The sequence below is a fragment of the Chanodichthys erythropterus genome, chromosome 10 (assembly GCF_024489055.1).
Source record: "Chanodichthys erythropterus isolate Z2021 chromosome 10, ASM2448905v1, whole genome shotgun sequence".
Taxonomy (NCBI): Eukaryota; Metazoa; Chordata; class Actinopteri; order Cypriniformes; family Xenocyprididae; genus Chanodichthys; species Chanodichthys erythropterus.
In genome coordinates, this window is record NC_090230.1 from 56,856,554 (window position 1) to 56,877,783 (window position 21,230).

A 21,230-nucleotide genomic window follows, 5' to 3' on the forward strand; every position below is an offset into this window, starting at 1 on the left:
GCTGTATGTCCTATTCTACTTACGGAAAAATGAAACTGGCACTGCGTTCGTTCTGTAAGTGGAATAGGGAAGGCGGTTTTGGTGGAAGCACTTGGAAGGCGATCATTTAAAGCACATACATTTATTTTATTTTTTATTTTTTGAAAATAACTGATCGTTTCGCTAGATAAGACCCTTATTCCTCGTCTGGTATCGTTTAAAGCCCTTTGAAGCTGCACTGAAACTATAATTTTGACCTTCAACCATTTGGAGACCATTGAAGTCCATTACAAGGAGAATGATCCTGGAATGTTTTCATCAAAAACCTTAATTTATTTTCGACTGAAGAAAGAAAGACATGGACATCTTGGATGAAATTATCAGGAAAAGTTTATTTGAAAGTGAACTAATCCTTTAAAGGTACAGTAAGCAATTTCTGAGAAACGCTGTTGAAAGTGGATCGGACCAAGCAGCACAACACACTTCTAGCCTATCAGCAATAGAGGCATATGCACTCATGATGGGGGAGGAGAGAGAGTGAGCAAGACAGAGATTTGAAGACTGTAGAAAGAGAGATCGCTGAGAGACATTACAAAAGAGAAAAGCTCAGAGGAATATCACTGGAAAAAAGAAGGGTTATGATCAAGCAAGAGCTTTAGGACCCACTTTAATATTAGAAAAGCTTTCCAGTGCTGGAGAGATATAAGAGGGAACAGACTTACATAAAATGCATACAAATATGTTGTCAATATATCTCCCAATAATTTGTCTTAGTAAGATGCTATTCAAGTCATTGATTTTATAATCAAAGCTATGTAGTTTTGGTTGTAATTTATTTTACAGTATGTGCACTTCAATGTACTTGTACTTACCAAGAAAGTACTGAATAATATAAGTTCACTACATGGGCTATGATTAGGTTTAGGGGTAGGTTCAAGACTAGTACCTAGTTATTACCAACCTGATCTCACGGCAATTCGTACGTATTTTACGAGGTGGCTAAATCGTATGAATTCATACCACCTCACTTGTACTAATTCATACGTTTTTATGCTAAATCGTATGTATTTTACGAGTTACCCCTACCCCAAACCCCGCCCCTAAACCTAACCGTCACTGGGGTTTAGACAAATCGTACGAATTCGCACGAGTGAGGTCGTATGAATTTATACGAAATAGCCACCTCGTAGAATAAGTACGAATTGGTCGTGATATAGCGTTGTTATTACCCATTTATTGTAATTACTACAATATGTGTATAGTATGTACATGCGAAACAGGATTCTACAATAAAATACTACCCTAGTTTTTACTGTGGAGGGTAAAACATATAATTCAATACAATACAATGACGATTGATAGGTGTACAAATAAACATTTCTCAAAAGGATTTTTTAATGTGATAAATAATAATAATGATAATAATAATATTTGTATGGATAATCAAGTAAACCTAAGTTGATTCAGTCCAGTAAGTGTTTATCTTGTTCATCACTTCATCGATTATTTAACCATGTAAATGAGTAGCAAGATCAAGAGCACACAACATGTACATAAACTGACTGAACTGTAAACATTTACAATTAAAAACGTCTAGCAAAAAATCCTTTACAAGATACCTCTTTAAAAAAAAGTATACGTATGTAATAGGTTAAATGCTGAAATAAATGTAAGTCTGCTTACAGTACAGTTAAAGGTATATTTAAAGTATAAAAATAAATACCCAAGTAGGAACTGACAGTTCAAAAATAATATATAAATATATAAAAAAAAGTTTTGAACATAAATAGTAAACGATAAGTATGATGTTATGTGCACTTAAAGAAAACTTGCATTATAGTTTAATGAGAGTATACTTCAAAGTGTAAAGGGGAAAAAAAAATGTGCCAGAGGTATATACTATAACAATAGGTTAGTTAGGTTATAGATGTATAAACTAACAGTATATCTATAAGTCCACTTGTGTAAATTAGCTGTGTACTCAAAGTTTACTACTCTCACAGTACAGTACTGTCACTTAACAGTACATAGTAAACTTAATAAAAGTATGTGTAAAATTGGGCCAATTCAGTCCCAAGAAGTATTGAAATAGTACACTTACAACTCACTTATAAGTAAGTAGTAAGTAATAAATAAAGTATACTTGAAGACATACTTGAATTTTAAGTTTACTTAATAAAATCAACTAATAAATAATGCTTCTTTTGTTGTAAGGGATGAGGTGATAGAAATGTTATTTGAAAATATATTTTATTTAATACTTAAAATTATTAATTAACTATTATTAAATTAGCATAGCAACATGTTAATGGCTAATGGTACTGAATCCAAATTTAAGTGTCCTATGAGTTTTGTGTGAATACAGGATTTGAAAGTTTCCTTTAGGGACGCGGCCTTAGATGCTTGTTTCCTATATAGGCAGTAGACTAAGTTTTGGACAGAGCCTACACCTCATAATATAAGGCAGTGGATATCTGGCTTTTCCATTACTAACAGAAGGGCAGGCAGGCATCCCAGTGCTTAAAAAAAATCCTTATAGTAAATTTTCTTGGTGACAAACTCCTCTTTTTACATTGTTTCCTTATGAATCTAACCCAACGGGACTTCGACAAACAAAAAATGTTTACTGAAAAAGAACATTTTGGCCACAGTTGTTATTTTGCAAGACAGAAATACGTTTGCAAAAGCACTACTCTTCTTTTAGTCAAATGCAGCTGCTCTTGAATGGTTTACATCACTAGAAAGTTATGTGGAGACTCTCAGCAGTTAGATAAACTGCAAGCTGTTTCCAGCATGGCTTTGCCACATGTTTTGTTCTCTCTGAACGAACCCCACTACAGACGTGAACGAGGGGGACAGAAGACTGCGTCTGAAGTGAGACATTCTGATACTTTTGCATGTCAAAAACAAAACTGTAGTTTCCTCAATCCTAATTCCTGCACCCAAACGTCAAGTTTGTTTTATCCGAAAACTTGATAACACTTCAGATTCATAGTTCTTCTGAGAATAAGGAATCTTTAAATAAAAAATATACTTGAAATGAAGATGATTTCCATCACAAGCACTGTGGGTTCAACTGTGAGAATGGAAGCTCCATCGAGACCTTCTTTTATACAAACAGCTCAGAAAACTAATTTGAAACAGAGGATCAGCTTGTTTTGGAAGAGAAAAATCCCAGAAATGTGACTAAACAACTTTAAAATATGGACTTGGTTGAGCATGTGGAGCATTCAGGAGCATGTGGATTCAGACCCGATCCTCTTCTGGTCTCGGTCCTGACTTGGACTCAGATAATTTGGTGTTGCCTATAATACTGAACTGCAATATCAAATCTCTCAGAAACATTTTACTAGATTTTGTTAACTGCTATTTATGTCATCTAATTTAGAATGAAATTTGACAATGGTTAAATTGGAATTTAATCCAATAAAACACAATTTTGATTTAATTTAGCCCTTTTGAATGATTCTGTAAGTGGCATAATCGTGACATGATACCTCAGCACACATTTCCGCTTTCAACTAGATGTAATAATTAGATATACTATATCCTTAATCTGCGTCTCGTGTAATAGCAATTAGTTTGATGGATAACTGTGTGTTTGTGGTAAGTATTCCTCCCAGTGCTCCACAGACTCACAAAGAAAGCCAACACCATGGGTGTGGACGAGTTAAAACTGAGTAAAAGTGTGCAAGTTTAGACTGATGTCATTCTAAACAGCAGTTTAAGTCAAAGCCTTGTATGTTGGCCCAAGTTCTCAGTAGATTTACCCTTACAAATAAACATATATATATATTTTTTTTAAGAATTCAGTTAAGGTTTAATGATTATTTAGTAATTCTTCACTATTTCAACCTACATTCTGTGAGTCATAACTACAGGATATTGGTTAGGTTTAAACAGGGCCTTAAAGACACCCCTCACCCTTCATTAAAGCTCTCTTCCTCTTACAAGCTAAATAAGCAGTTAAATTGGCAGCTGCTCAAAGATTTGCTTTGTCTTTGAGTAGGATTTTAATTTATTACTTCCACAAAGGCTTATTAACACAATCAGGCACAATGACTGGGGTGTTCAGATGAAAACTGCAAGAGATTCAGGTTCAGAGGCGAAATAACTTTGCCATGTGAATGTTGGGTTTGTCTAGGAAACATTTTTTGGCTTTCCTTTACAAAGGCAAGGAATTGGCCATATCTAAAGGAAAACATGGTTTCATGCCATGATTGTATCGGAAAGTAGAAGTCAAGAGATTTATTGTTTTTGCCGGTTATTCAGCATGTAATACAACACAGTAATAACCACTATATTTATATATATATATATATATATATATATATATATATATATATATATATATATATATATTTGAGAGTTCTAGAGTCTCACCAAGGGTCCATTGACGCAGAACATGTTTTTGTATTCAACTGCCCTGATCTTCCATTATTTTTCTATATAAACATGCTCTAAACAGATGTGTTGGACCACGCTTTTTAGCAAAATAAGCAAGCTAACATACAGAATCTATATCAATAATTGCATATATTGGTAACACTTTAGACACAAATTCACTATTAACTAGTAGCTTATTATAATGCATATTGCAATCATTTTGGCTGTTTATTAGCATTTATAGTGTCTTATTCTGCATGACCATAATTAGATCCCTTAACACTACCCCATAACTAAACATAACCACTACAAAAATGACCTTACTTACTATCATTGAGCGATAATTAGGAGTTTATTGAGGGAAACCTTGTGGTTAATAGTGAATATGTGTTCCATTATCTAATGTGCTACCAAAATATCTATGCAAATTTTATTCGCCATCTTTTATATTGTCAAGAGAATGAAAGCACTTTTCGAAGAAAGTAGTATCCCAGAGTATGACACATAGAGAACCCATGAATGAATCAAACATCTGTAAATAAAGCAAACAAAGGAGAACAAAAAAAATTAATAGTTCACAGATGCCACATTCATTTATATAGCAATAATCCCACATTAATTTGATCTCGAATCGATCAATTAGCAGATGTTATTACTCTACAATCTGTGTGACATCAAAAACGACTATTGTTGAACCAAGGCAAACATGCATCAAAGTTACTACGGTTAAGCTTATGTCGTTGTACTAACAGTAACTGATTCGCTGTCTGAACTGTAAATCATCATAACTTTTAACTTCAATGGTTTGTGAGACTTAAAACAGAATTGTTATTTGAGCAGCTTGTCAGAAATTGTATTGATTTGTGTAGTAATTTTACAGCCACTATCTACTTACAATACTGCATGATTTACTGTCATGTGATAAACCTTGACATAAATTCAACAAACATCATGTCTTCTTTAAAATCTAGAATGCAGAAATAATCAGTGTCTATCAACGTTAACCGCCCACGAGTAAAAGTTATCTCTGCAAAACAAGTTTTTTTTTTTTTTTTTTGGCAAACTCGACAACACATGGCCAAATGTTTGTGGTCAAAAATATGCAGCATTAGCAAGAGGTTGATGGGAACTCAGCGAGACAGCAACACCTGTGGAAGTGCTTAGTGCATGCTTTGCATAGTTAACAGCAGATTCAGGACTGAGTGATTTGGCAAAAGCATGGTCATTTGTTCTGCCCTCCCTGTTCAGTTAGCTTTTCCTACAAATTTCTGGGGATTCGGCACATTTACACCAGAGCAGATCTGATCTTTTCAATGAAATCTGTCAGAATCCTACTAATTAAGTCAATGCTTTTATTCAAATATAAGACTGTTCAAAGTCAACTGATTATGGTGTTTATTCAGTATTAGATAGCTGCTTTTGGCTGATTGTTTCTTCTTTTTTTCCCTTGTTTTTTTTTAATCAAAGTGATTATGGAAGTAAATCCGGTTGAGCTGTGAATGCAAGTTTATATTGACTCCATGACTGAATTAGTGAAAGCTAATGTTCAATCCATCACCTGCATAACAAGTTGCTATGACAGTTGTATGTTGTTTATGTCTGAAGAAAGAAATCTGATTTAAAACCATTTTAATGAATGGTTGATAAAAAGATAAGCGGATATACTTCCATAGCCATTAAAATCATTGCTAATTCATGGGCTCTGAAGTTTAAATTTCTGTTTAAATGAATTACGATTATGGCAGTTTCTGGGATTCACAAGGGGCAAGATGCCACTAAAATCAACAAAATATTTTCACAGGATAGATGCAACGGTCAGCTTATCATAATCTATGTTTTCATTTCAGTACTGCCCTCAAAGAACTAGAATGAGGGAAAAAAAGACTTGCTAATGTTCTTTTTTTCCTCCCAAAATGATCTGTATGCCATGTAAGCATATTTGAGTTTGTCATGTGATCCAATAATGCTGATAAAGGGAAATCAAAATTCAACACTGCAAAATGTATTCAGAATGAAACACCCTGCTGTTATACATCACATAAGTCCTGATGTCTCATTTTCTTGAGGAGTGGAAACTGATCCAATGATTTCATCATCACTGTTATTCAAATATACTTCATACGCCCTTGAGTAACTCTCAACAATGGATGAGTCATGCCTTTGAGAAGTAACAAAACTGATTTCATTTTAGCTTGTGGGAGTTACTTATAACAGTGTGGCAAGAAGTTGTGCTTTATTGTTTCTTGGAAAGTTCTTTGTGGTGGATAGAACATGAAAACCTGAATTTGCATCAGTTCTTTACACACTGATGTGACAGTGGACATTGGTGTTGCCTGATCAAACTAGAAAAACAAGCAGCCTGGTCTAACAGAACACGCTTGTCATTCATAATTAACGGAAAAGGTGAAGTGTATTAACTTTAGCCTTTGGTTTTTCCTGAAGTTATCATTTCCCATGTTTATTTTAAATAACCAACACATTTAGTACATTTTAAATAGCAATTCTACACTTTAGCCTTTGATTTTGTTTCCTAAAGTCCACCTATAACAAGTGAATGTTTCTTAAGTCTCTGTTGTTCAATAGTTCAGGGTTTATCATTTCCTGTGTTTATTTTAAAAAACCAAAATAAGACGATGATGACAAGAACAAGAATAATCCAAGGTATACATGACAACTTTGTATAACAAAACAAAGATAACAACTGACAACAAACTGAAGAATCTAAGGACTTTATATATGGTACAGCTCATCTACTTATGACACACTACAAGACAGGTCGAAATCAGAGATGACAAATAAGAAACATAACGCCAGGTGCGGATGTAAACGTATGCCTATTACAAATAAAATATAATTAATTACAATAAACATAAGTACAATAAAAAAAGGTTTCCGTTTTGTTTTTCTTTTTTTTCCCATATGTATTACCAACATTGTATTATTTTTGTTACACCTCAAATGACAAGGGATTTTATAGTAATTTATAATGTTAATATTAATTTGAGTCCATAAACTAATTTTCTCAAATGACTTGGGTATGCAGAGCATTCACAGCTTATATGGACTGCACACAGGATAAAGAAGAACTAAATTAGACACAGGTAAGGAACATATATGTTATTTTGTTGTACACTGCCAGTTTCCACAATACACAAACTGCTACTGCTACTGTACCTTTAAGACTTTTATATGTAAAATGCCCCATTGGACTAAGAGACTGGATAACTTAAATCTTTTTAACTTGCATTACTTTTAATTCAATAAATGATTTGTTTTGTTGTCTGACATATTGGAAACAAACAAACACAGTACAAATTTTATTTATATAGCACGTTTAAAAACAACTAGTGTTGACCAAAGTGCTAAAATAAATAAGTAAATAAATAATTAGTGTGTCATTTTACCTACACCAAAGCGATTTATCTTTCTAAAGTGCAAAAATGCCCAACAAATACTGAAATAACCTTATTTTAACACCTTGTTAACACCTTGCTGGGCTTTTAGCACTCTACCAGTCTTCTGTCGTTTTTTTTTTTTTTTTTTTTTTTTTTTGCTTTCTGCTTTTCACACAATCATTTGACCTGAACTTTGTTGTCAATAACCACTTCCTGCTGTATAAGTTTGCTTCTATATTTATTTGGAAGTTGTGAAACATTATGATTAGAGTAAGGTTTACTGCAGCAATAAAAACAAAACAAAACAAACAAACAAAAAAAAAAAAAACAGGATTTTTGTCTTGTTTCCGGTCCAAATACCTAAAAATCCATGAATCAAGATGCATTTACTAGATAAGTAAAATGGCATAAGATTAAAGGCACAATATGTAAGAATTTTGCAGTAAAATATCCAAAAACCACTAGGCCAGTGTTATATATTTTGTTCCCTCGAGTACTTACAGCATCCCAAATGTTTGCAACTATTTGTAAATCATGAGAAAATTGCTATTTTAACCAAGGCTCCAGGATGTGTGAGGAGTCACCTGTCAATTGCATCATACCCGCGTTACCCCTCGGTTTCCGGTTTTATTTTGTAGAAACCATGAAAACACCAAAGACGCTTTAATACATTATATGTTTTAATAGGCAAGGGGACAACTATTTAACAACTATTTAACAACCCTTAGAACAACTAATGAAACAACTATAAAATATTTCATATATTTATAGACAGAAAAACTAATTGTTGTTATAGCTCAACATAGAATCTAAACATTAGAACATTAAAGGTGCTAAAGAGGATGTTTTGTTTTATACATTTTTGCAATATTACTTGAAACTGTCTTTACTAACTGATAAAAGACTATTTATTAGGTGCACTGAAAGGAATAATATTAATATACATCATCTGTGAACAAGGTAGGGCCTTAAAAACATCAGCGATCAACGATTGGCCCTCTGGCTTGTCAATCACTGCCATGATGTTCCTTGTGAGAGACGAGCGCGGCTTCGCACTCCAGTAACTTTCCACACTCCACAGGCGCCGCATGTGATGTTTTTGTCCGGAGACAGGAGTAATAACTGCAGATTATGAGTTACCTGCAGTGAGTCCGACATAATGAATCCACTAACACGACACAGCGAATGCCGGTGGTAAACACTCGTGTTGCAATACTCGTGTTTACGAGTTTTGGGAGGCGTTTCTTTTGAAAGAGGGGGCTTGTTCTTACGCATGCGCTCATTTCAAAAACTCAGTAACAGTCTTTGGTTTCTCAGTCGATGAGAAGATCCTCTTTAGCACCTTTAAATCTAGTTTTCTTGATTTTTTGCGAGTACCATACTTTACCATGCCTCAGAGAAAAACATTATTTTGTGAAGTAGCTAACATAGCATAATCAGATGCAGCTTTATTTTTAGTAGCAGCCTACAGCATTTTCTCTATCATACAATATGTTTTAAAATTATTTGCATGCCATTTATCAACACAAGCCATCTAGCATTTAATATGATATTCTAAAATCGATCAGCTTACTGCAGTGTGCAAAAGTGTCGCACAACAGCCGCCTAGTGAACGCACAGAGTAACGTTATAACATAATTTTCACACTCAAATGTATCTAATATGATAAACAGAGCTGCGTTACCTCATACTCATGACCAGAAAAGCAGAAGCGGCGCCGGCGATTGTGTCATAATAAAAGTTCCGCTGCTCTCAATCGCTCCAGCGGCCTCGTTCAGCTCCCACAACACTCGGTCCTGCTCTGCTTCATACTACATTAACATTAATAATCGCATCCATGAACATGATTTCTGCCCGAGTCCCATTCCAATTATTTTCCACCGGTGTGAGGTAAAGGCCACATGTCCCAAGATTCCGCGTTTAAACTTGACATCATAAAGTTACGCCTTTGTTTTGAATAGGCCTCTTACAGACAGAAATTTTTACATATTGTACCTTTAAGTGAGTTTTTGCTTAAAGGGGTCCTATTATGCCCTTTTATGAAGTCTTGATTTTGTTTTTAGATCATACTAGAATAGTTATTTATGCTTGATTGCTCAAAAAACGCATTCTTTTTCAAATGTTTTACATTAGAGCACCTCTCTTCCCAGTCTGGCTTGAAAATGCTGTTTAGTTTCTGCTTCGATGAAGGCCCTCCTTCCGAAATACGAAATGTGCTCTGATTGGTTAGCTGGCCCAGTGTGTTTTGATTGGCCAACCACTAAGAGCGTGTTTTGGAAATGTCACACCCTTTACCATAACCATAACCATTAAGGATGGCAGCAATTTCAAACCAATTCGAGGCACATTCAGACCCTCGAGAATCTTAATGAACAGGATGATCGTGCAGAAGGGATTTCAAGCACAGGATTTCACAGGATGTTTCAGAGTGGTATTTTTTTTCTTATACATTTTAGACATGATATTATACACCATTTAATCATGAAATGTGTTGGAAAACTATGGTAATGCAAAAAGTAATCAATCACAAAACCACTGTGAATTTTTCAAAGGGGCGGTGAACAATCTTACAAAAGTGAGCGATTACAAAAGCTTCAGTAAAAACATTACATCAGCACTGTAATGTTAGTTAGTAGGCCTGCGGAACCAAACAGCTTTGTCCTTTTTTTTTTTTTTTTACATTACAACAACATAAGGTTGGAACTGTTAATAGAAAACACAACACTCTTTTAGGTACTCTTTTAGATTCTGGAAACTGTCCTCCATAAAATGTACAGCACACAGATACACACTGGGGTTGTAATGTTCAGGAACAGTATTAAAAATACTTTTTAACCACTCTGTTCGTCCGCCTTAGAAAGGTCAAACAAATGGGTTTTGTTGGGAAAATAAAAACAGTGTTTTAACACCTAGCTGGTCTTTTAGCACTCTGCCAGTCTTCTGTCTTTTTTTTTTTTTCTTTTTTTTTTGCTTTCAGCTTTTCACACATTAATTTGGCCAGAGAACTTTTTTATACAACTAAACATGAATAATTATACACAAAGTGAAAATAGCATATTTTCTTAGCGATAGATGCTATTTACAATAAGTGCAAATTTCTGTAGATGCTATTTACACTAAGTGAAAATAGCAATATATTCTATTTACACTAAGTGACAATAGCAGCATTTTCTTAGCGATATGTTATTTACACTAGGTGAAAATGGTGATAGATTCTATTTACACCATTTAAAAGTATCAGCTCTTTGCAATAAGAGTAAATAGTAATTAGATGCTATCTATACTTTATATCGGCAGATACTATTTGCACATCAGTATTTTTGTAGTGTAAATGATTATATTTATTCAAATTATTAAATGGATACTGCCTTATTGGGAAAATAAAAACCCAACCTACACCTTCCCATAACCCTACCCAATAAACAACTTTAATATTATTAAACATTTGTTGGCAGTTTATTTCCACTTTTAGAACATTATTTTAATTTTTACTGAAAATAAATGTGAGCTTGGTAAAAGGCGGGTTCTAACCCATGATCTTTTTATGCTGAAACAGCAACATTACACACTAACTAAAGTTGAAAAATTGAAAAACCATAATAGGACCCCTTTAAAACAAGCAAAATTATGGGCTAAGAAAAAATAATCTTGTTTCCATTTGAATTAAAATAATTTTTCTTACCCCACTGGAAGATAATTTTGCTTGTTTTAAGCAAAACCCACTTATTTATTTATTTAAGAAAACAAGACATAACTAAACAAGATAACCATTTTACTTTTCTAGTAAATGCACCTTTAAGAATGTTTTTTAGATATTTGGACTGCAAATATATACAAGCAATAATATACACAATAGAGAGATCCAGTCTGGACTTATTAAGTTTAGTCAGATTGGACCCACTTTATATTAAGTGGCCTTAACTACTATGTACTTACATTTAAATTAATAATTTGATACAATGCACTTACTGTGTACATACATATTTTTACATTGTACTTATATTTTCAAAACAACTGCATGTAATTACATCTGTAATTAATTTCTGTAATTACATTTATAATTACACTGTTGACCCATCCCTTAACCCTTACCCCTACCCTTAAACCTAACCATACCACCAAAGCTTTTTCTATCCTTACCCGTATCACACCTCAATAGCAGTAAATGTGTTTTGCAATTCAATATGAACCCAATAAGTACATTGTACTTATTTTTTTTGATGTAAGTACATAGTAGTTAAGGCCACTTAATATAAAGTGGGGCCGTCAGATTAGTTCAAATAGTCATATTTGGCCTAACTATAACTATATAGCAACAAGCTACACCGCTTATTTTTATTCAATAAAAAAAAAAAAATAAAGGTTTTAAAAAGTTCTGTTTCTGTTCTGTATTTTAGTTCTGTAACATAATTTATATTATTAAACATTAATTACACACTGTAATTACCATATATACGACTATTATCTCCAGGGTGAGATCACAGTTTACAAACCATGCTTTCATCCAGATCCCTTACTTATCCATCCTTCCCAGAGATTCGAGACAAGCTCTGCCCGGTCCAAACAACAACAGTACTGTTTCCTGTGTGCAGTGGGATACATCACCATGACTGGCTTCCTTTTTTCCAGGCCAGGCTTCACTGGAGGAGCCGGCGAGGCATGACACTGAAGCAGTGCAAGGCAAACAGTGGAACTGGCTGCAAGACCACTATGACGGTTCCTCAGCTGTAGAATATTCAAGGGCTACATTGTTCGTCGACTTGAAGTTGGCACAATGGAGTGAAGGGTAACATATTACGTAGCATTTAGGTACAGCTGCTTATATATGCATGGACTTTTGGAGCCTGGTGCGTACTTTGTATTATCATTAAAGGACCTCCCTTGACAGAAGTGGAAAATGGAATCTCGCCAAAAAAGCAATGAGTGTGAATAGCAATTGGAGAGAATTAATTGATCCCCAGAGCAAATATCCATGTCATAGTGACATCATTAAAGGACATATTCTCATAGAACATATGCAATTTGGCTCAATGATGGTCATATCCACAATGTGGTAGACCAAAAAAGGATTAACGATCATTTCATGTGTTGTTTTGCAAAGATTTAGTAGTCAAGAGTACTGACCTTTATGATTTTTCCCAACATTTCAAAAGAAAATTAAATATGAGTGGGGGCAGTTTGTTTGTTGGACAAGTCATTGTGGTTTAGGCCATCTGCTTATGATTACTCCGTCATAATAGCTAGTTTTATGTAGCTATAATCTATCTGCAAGTGAAACAGAAGTGAGAAATGACCCACACTGTCATATACCAATCCTTGTGTTCGAATATACCTACTTCCCCAATATATAGTCAGTGAAAAACAGTACTTGAAATGCATAGTATGTCTAAATTAATAGTTTTCATAAAACAATAGGCCAAAAGTGCTCAGATGGCCTACTAATTCAACAGAGGTTTTGAAGTGTGCATTCAATGGACACCTTACTATTCCATAATGTCACTTTAGTGTATTTGTGAATGGTGGGATGAAGTTCTTCCAGATTGCATTCATACTACACACATTCATGCATACTTTTTTTAATGGTTTCCAAGTTTGTTCCTCATCAAAGGTAGTACCTACTCAGACAGCATTAGCCTGATTTAGGAGTGCTGCCATCCTGCAGTTTAGTTCCAACACACATGAACCAATTATTATTGAGCTGAACTGAAATAGTACTGATTGCTTGACTCTGAAGCACTCGACTAGAGTATGTCTATGCTAAACAGAGTATAAATATATCTATGCTAAATTTATATTTAGCCTAAGTGTAAATTCTTAAATCTAAGAATTTATTAGCCAATGGCTAATGATAGACATTATTTAGTCAACCTTATTGAAGATTTAGTCACATATGCAAGCATTTTACTCGCATTGTAGAGGGTTGTAAAATAACAGGTTCACAAGTTCACACTTTTAATTCCACACACTTTATCACGGGTTCACACAAATAATCAGATGTATGCATAAACATTATGCATATTTGGTGTGCAGTTTGAAGGGAGGGCTCCGAGCTCAGAATTTGGCCCAAACCCAGAGTACTCCCCAGTATCTCTGGTTGGGATAGTGACCAGGCGAGTGTGAAGACACGGAGTGGTGGACGGATGCAGAAAACAGCTGCGGAACATACGTGAGTTGGCTATGTATGTATATATACATAGCCCCCTCTCATACTGATTGTATAGGCAATTTGAACGTGTTCCTCCTGAACTTTGTTAATAAAACATCATTAATTGTGCTGTAGCAGGGTTGAAATTGAACTCTGCAGGATGGTGGCTGTGCAAGAGCAGGGTTGGACTCAGGTCTATGCTAGTGCAGGGGTGTCCAATCCTGTGCCTGGAGGACCACCATCTTGTGTTGAGGCAGGCTGGTGCTAAACTATGCAGAGCCCCTGCGGAAAAATCCAGCATTGCTTGTCGACAACATAAGGTATGTTTTGCATGCTGGGACCAGCATGGGATGCTGGTTGCTATTGGACGTGCTAAACCAGCACTATACCAGCTCGATCCAGCATGGACCAGCATGGAATGCATGGTGGTTTATGCTGGATTTTTCAGCAGGGATATTGGCCTTCCAATACTAAAGTACTAATGACAAAACTTTGAATAAAAGCAGAACTTACCCAGTACAATCACGACCGTTTTCAGCAAGCTCATCATAGTGTCCCTGTTTCGCCGTTGACCTGAGCTGTGCCGGGACATCCTCATGGTTCGCTGGCGTACGTACATAAATATGTGGGCATAAAGAACGACCATCACCACGAAGGTCACCAGGTTGAAGATCGCCCAGAAGCCTAAGTAGGAGTTGCTGTAGAGGGGGGCCATGTTGGAGCAAGTATCTATGGCACAGATACAGTTCCAGCCCACGCTAGGAATGGCGCCCATGATGATAGACATGGTCCAGATGATGACAATAACTACAACTACTCGTCGATTGCTCATGCGGGTATGGAGCTGCATGCGGAACACAGTTATGTGGCGCTCAATGGCTATAGCTAACAAGTTAGCAACTGAGGCAGTTAGGCTTGTATCGATGAGGCCTTGGCGAAGCAACCACGTACTGACTGTAAGCCTTCTCGTATTGGGTCCCGTGTTAAACATCAAGTAGAAATAGGCAAGTCCTGCAAAGAAGTCCGCAGCTGCTAGGTTAGCCATTAGATAGTAGATTGGAAAATGAAATCGGCGGTTGATGTAGATGGCCACCATCACAAGCAGGTTAGCTAGCATAATAAAAATACATACTGTAATCCCAAGTCCCATCACTAGCTTGCTTACGGCATTCCATTCTGTGGCCAGATACTTCTGACTACGATTGTAAAAAAAGGCTATGGTTTCGTTGTAGTAGCATTGTCCGTCATCCATCCTGATAGGTTGTGGTTCTGAAAAGAAGATCAAAAAAGGTGTCAGAGTTTCAGCATCTAATTCAAATCTAATGAAAGTTCACATATGGCTTACAGGTTTGCATAATTAATGGCGTGTAATTTCACATTGATGCCATACACAGTAGAATTGCCACCCACATGCATTGAGGCTAAATGGATTTAGGGCCATAGGCACAATGATCATTATTCTGAAATAAAGTGTTGGTGTATTTTTGTGACAGTGCAGAAGAGCATTTAAAATGCATGGTACATCCTCAGAATTTAACTGATAATAAACCTCTCAACAACATGTCGCAGTTAATTTAACTGAACAGTACTGTATGTCTAGAACCCAGTGAGATGTTTCACAGGCATAACATATCAGCTTTTTAGCATGCTGTTTCCATCTGGTCCTTTTTTATTAGCGTGTTACCTCATAATGTTGACCAGGAAGGGCCGACTAAACATGTAAAAAAAACCGACAGCTTGCATTAACACACAAACAAGCATAATGGTGGTCTGTACCATGGGATTCAACTAACAGTTCAAGACTGAATTGGCCGATTCTTCTTCCCCAAACACACAGCAGAGGAAATAGGCCTCATTTGGGCATTGCAAGATAATTTAAGCCTTATTATGTCTAACAAAAAGTCAAGAGGGTTTCGCAATTTCAAGAATCACTGTGGTAAAATTTGTCTACAGTATATCTCAATATCCAAATTTGTTTAAATTACATTCATGAAGTTATTCAGCTTTTAAAATTCAACAATGTGCTATTAGTGGTTTACCTTTGGAATTTTTTTTTTTATTATCATTTATCAAAGCAGAAATTGAGTAATCTACTATTGGTTGCTCTTTTCTCAGCAATTACAATGGATAGGGACTTGAGCTTTTAATCTTCAAAATTCATGCAAAATACTATTACAGTATCATAAGAGTGGTTCAAATCAGTTGTGCGCTATATTAAAAGGCTTTCAAAGACTTATGAACATTGAATAAGTGAGTTGAACTTGGTCAGTCCAATTCAAGAACAAATCATTCAGACTTCATTGGTCTGTCATAAACTCGCAAGTCTAAGCCTTCTGAAGCCATACAAGTGATGTTACTTTTATTTTGGATGTATTGAAATTTGGTCCAATTCTCACTATTAACTAGTTGCTTGTTAGCTTGCATAGTACTAGGATATTGGCTGTTCATTAGTACTTGTAAAGCGCATATTAATGCCTTATTCTGCATGACCATATTCTACATCCCTTAATCCTACCAAATACCTAAACTTAACAACTACCTTACTAACTATTGATAAGCAGTAATAAGGAGTTTATTGAGGCAAAAGTCATAGTTAATAATTAGTTAATAGTTGGACTGTAATATAAAGTGTGACCAATTTCAATTTCATTCACTTTCATTATACTGAAAAGTGTGAGCAAAGTATTCTTAAAAATGCACACATTATTTTCCACACAAGAAAGCTGAACAACATGTACGTGAATAAACAAATAATGTGCTTTTCAGGTTGTGTTTGTAAACCTGGTTCCATTGAATATCATAAGCTATATAATAAAATAAATATCAAAAGATTTTCAATATAAAAAAGTCTTTTTAACCATTACTAAAACGTCAAAACAGGCATTTCTTTCAGCTCACATGCAGCTATCTCATGCACAGCATGCATTGTTTAGAATTCAAATGCCAAGCAAGAGTGGATGACCTTTCCACAGTTATTGTGTACTTCTATAGCTATCATCACCACACATTTGGTCCATAGTGCAGGGAGACAGACAGACAGATCCTGTCATTGTTTGTCAATGTGTTTTATCATATAGCCTCAGGCTTCTGATCTCACTAAACTAAAGGCAATGAACAAGAGCGCTCTGTGCACAAATGTCTGCGAACTTCCTCTGTCAGCTGAAGCAATGCTCAAAGCCACAGCTTCAGCGCTATTGTAGAACCCATCCTCAATGGATAAAGACAGTGAAAAGGAAATTCCAGAAAGGCCTTGGCTGAGTGAATTTGATAACAGTGTATCTTCACAGTTCTGCTGTATCTCCTGCTAAAACAACAGTACAAGACTGTTACTCAAGGAAATATCATATGAAAGTAAACACTTATTCTAAACCATTTTTGTTGTTGTTGTTTAGAAGGTATACATCATATATTAAAAAAAAAAAAAAAAAAAAAAAAATACCAGTTACTTTTCACTTTCATTTCCCAGTTGATTCACCCTTTTCTCAGATATCATTTTACTTCTTGCAATAATACTATTTTGAAATTACTTTTGAGCATCTATACAGTATTTTTTATTTTATTTTATTTATTTATTTTAAACACGTTTAAGTGTCCAAATGCTTTTTGGTACCATGGTAGTTTCAATACCCCCAGCACTGAATGACATGCATGGGCCTGTTTATTCATTGATTTATTAATGACAATCTTGGAAGCATATCCAAAAAAACTACAAGAGCTTAAATAAATGAGACCAATATCTTAATCCTCAATATTAAATACTGTATGAACAAGCAAACATTACGCAGCATAGATACTGTGCAGGCAAACTTTCTGAGAATGAGGTTGGGGAACGAGCAACAGCACCATCCTTGATTTATTTCAGTATCGGTCCCCTGCCTGTCTGAAAATACAATGCAGGCATTGTTCTGCACCCATCCTATCAAAAAAACAAAAAAAAAACAAACAAACAAACAATGAAACTGAATTATTACAAAGAATAAATTGTTTGCATTAGTGCATTTGCTTTGTGAGGCAACAATCCAATGTGATTCAGACCTAAATGCCAAATGTTGCTAATTTATGCCCATAATTAGGCAGGCATCCACATCTGAAAGCTGTTAACAATCCAGGAAGAATAAGGAACTCAGGTACAGTAGTGGTGGATTCAAGTCATTTGGAGTTTTCATGTTCAAAATTTTTTGAGGCTAATCCTGCACTGAAGATGTAGGCTATATTAAAAAAGATAATAGCTGCGTCTCATTTCGGAGGCTGTGTCCTCCGGAGGTCGCATTTGAAGGCTGCATACGTCACAAGGATGTCTTATTCAAGAAAAGTAACCATTAGATTGCAAAGTAATAAAGAAATTACAGTATTTTACACCTCACAAGGAACAATAGTCAATTTTGTTATGGTTACTTTTCTTAAATAAGACATCCTTTGATGATGTATGCAACATTCAAATGTGACCTCCGGAGGACGCAGTCCCTGAATTGGGACACAGTTAATGTGTCATATAGGCTACATATAATATAATATAATATAATATAATATAATATAATATAATATAATATAATATAATATAATATAATATAATATAATATAATATAATATAATAGAATAGAATAGAATAGAATAGAATAGAAATTTAATAATTGTTCAGTGACACTTTATTATTGGTCCACTTTAGACATTCTACTAACTGTAAATAACTTTGCAGCTACTGTCAACTTATTCTGCTAACCTGAATCCTAACACCTAACCCTAACCCTAAACTAATAGTACACTAAATAATACTTGACATTTAGTTGCAAAGTTAATTAAAGTTAGTAGAATGTCTAAAGTGGACCATCAAAATAAGTGTAACCAATTTTTCTATATGCTAACTTAATAAAGTATTTTATATTATTTGTTAGAAACCACATACATCCACAAGCATCCAAATATTTGGTTCGAAGTGCACTTAAAGGGCACACCATACATACAGTGTCCCTATACATGATTCTCTGACAGCCACAGTCTATGCAAACAAACAAACAAACAAACAAATAAATAAAAAGGGGAAGCACAATGTTGTGTAAATAAGCACCAAATTGTCATACTTTAAGTCATACCTTGTGAAATCGAAGAACTAACTTGTCAGACATAATTTCGAACAAAATCAGGCCAAAACAAAGTTTGTTAGGAATTTGTTTCTACAGTTTGAAAGAGCTTGCCAAATCAATTAATTTCTATTGTTCAGAGCGTCAAGATCAGACCTGACTAAAAAACATGAACACTGGAGTTTTCCATGTTTTAAACTGTAAATATGCTGCTTTAAAGCAATCTATTGTATAAGGTGTAGTATAAACAAACATGACTGGAGTGCTGAATTGTAGAATTGCTTGCTGAATTGTTTGCTGGTGCAAACGTATCCACGTTGCTATGCTCAGATGCTCTCTTAACTGCTGTTTTCATTTTTATGTGTTTATTTTTTTGTTATTGGGAGGAAAGTGTGAAGCACATATTTACATATTAATCTAAACGCTGCTCTCAGTATAGTGAATCATGTAGGGATGTTCGCCAACAGTATTTCACTGCAAAAGTTTTTCAAAATTCTTTTTATGACTAAGCGACGAATGAAAATGAATTTCTTTTGGGTTATCTCTAAGCCTCTTTGCAGCACTTAGTGGCAGCAGCCCACTAGAGAATGGAGTTGGTTAGTCTGGTGGCACACCATGCTAAAAAGAGGTAGCCCAGGAGGGATGCAATCCAAGAGAGGCAGCGTCCCTTCCTGAAGTTAAGAAGTCACATAAATAGAGCATGGTTGGTGTGCAAAAATATGTAGAGCCAGTTCCAAATGGGCAAGGGAGAACTCTTCACGTCATACACAATTGTTTGTCTAATTCTTAATTGTTACATCCTTAGGTCCTCTTCATATCATATTGACTCATCATATTGGTGCCATCATAAAACTTATTGAGAGCCACCATTCACTTGTCTTGTATTACGGTGAAAGGAAAGAGCTCTCAGCACTGTAACTACTGACTCTGGTTCCATTCTGATCCTATTTCTGAAACCTGATTGGTCAGCAGTGGCACCATGGTGATTGGAGTGCACTCAGCTAAAAGTCCATTATGTATAAAATCACAATGTCATCAACTGATTTTAGAACCAAGAGAAATTAAAACTTTGACCTAAACTGTCTGATTACACTTCTATGGTAACCAGTCACAAACAATGACACAGGCTAAAGCAAATGCACAAACGTAGAGCATGATATAATATACACAATCCATGCATGGGAAACAATGCATTCAATTATCTCATGTTTCTATGTTTACATTTCATAACTGTGAGAAAGGGGTGAATTTTTATTTATTTATTTATTTATTTTTCGTTTTGTTTAAGAAACGTAAATTCGAGACTTAAGAGTTTTTTCGTATTTTTGATTCATGGGTAAAAAATGAGTATATGCTGTTTGTTTCAAATGTGTGGGCGGCCCTGAAACTCCCCTTTAGTCAACCCTCTCCAGTCTTCTGTACTACATGGAATATGCAGCAACCACAAGTTTATTCATAACCAATAAAAAGGCATTTGACTTTATGTGATCTAAAACAACATGGAGCAAATTTGTATTCATTTTATTCTCAAAAGGCCTATGGGTAATGGGGATTGGCGTTTACATATTCACATTGATGATTACCTTATGAATAGCCTGCGCCTTCCGTATGATAATGAGCTCAGATGGGAAGGACTGTACCTCCCGTTGATTTCATACGGACTACATAATCTTTTACATAAATTATGTCGACATTTCAAGCATTTTCAAGCTAGACATGTTTTATCTCTGAGGCAAGTATTCATTGAGTTTCATCTCATTTTTTACTCATTTTTTAAAGGTGCCATAGAATTAAAAATTTAATTTATCTTGGCATAGTTAAATAACAAGAGTTCAGTACATGGAAATGGCATACAGTGAGTCTCAAACGTCATTGTTTCTTCCTTCTTATGTAAATCTCATTTGTTTAAAAGACCTCCGGAGAACAGGCGAATCTCAACATAACACCGACTGTTACGTAACAGTCGGGATCATTAATATGTACGTCCCCAATATTTGCATATGCCAGCCATTCAAGACATTACACAAGGGCAGCCAGTATTAACGTCTGGATCTGTGCACAGCTGAATCATCAGACTAGGTAAGCAAGAAAGGGCAACAGCAAAAAATGGCAGATGGAGCAATAATAATTGACATGATCCATGATTACATGTTATTTTTAGTGATATTTGTAAATTGTATTTCTAAATGTTTCGTTAGCATGTTGCTAATGTACTGTTAAATGTGGTTAAAGTTACCATTGTATATT

At 35.1% G+C, this 21,230-nt stretch overlaps 1 protein-coding gene across 3 annotated transcripts in view; it reads right to left on the bottom strand.

Annotated features, from left to right (window-relative positions):
• The window catches only part of lpar1 (lysophosphatidic acid receptor 1), a 54,064-nt gene that overhangs the window by 23,860 nt on the left and 8,974 nt on the right, over positions 1-21,230 (bottom strand). For all 3 annotated transcript variants that reach the window (XM_067398329.1, XM_067398328.1, XM_067398330.1), the window contains exon 2: positions 14,419-15,174. In XM_067398329.1, the coding sequence (XP_067254430.1) occupies positions 14,419-15,157 (739 nt within the window). In that variant the 5' untranslated portion in view covers positions 15,158-15,174. The remainder of the gene's footprint in view (positions 1-14,418; positions 15,175-21,230) is intronic.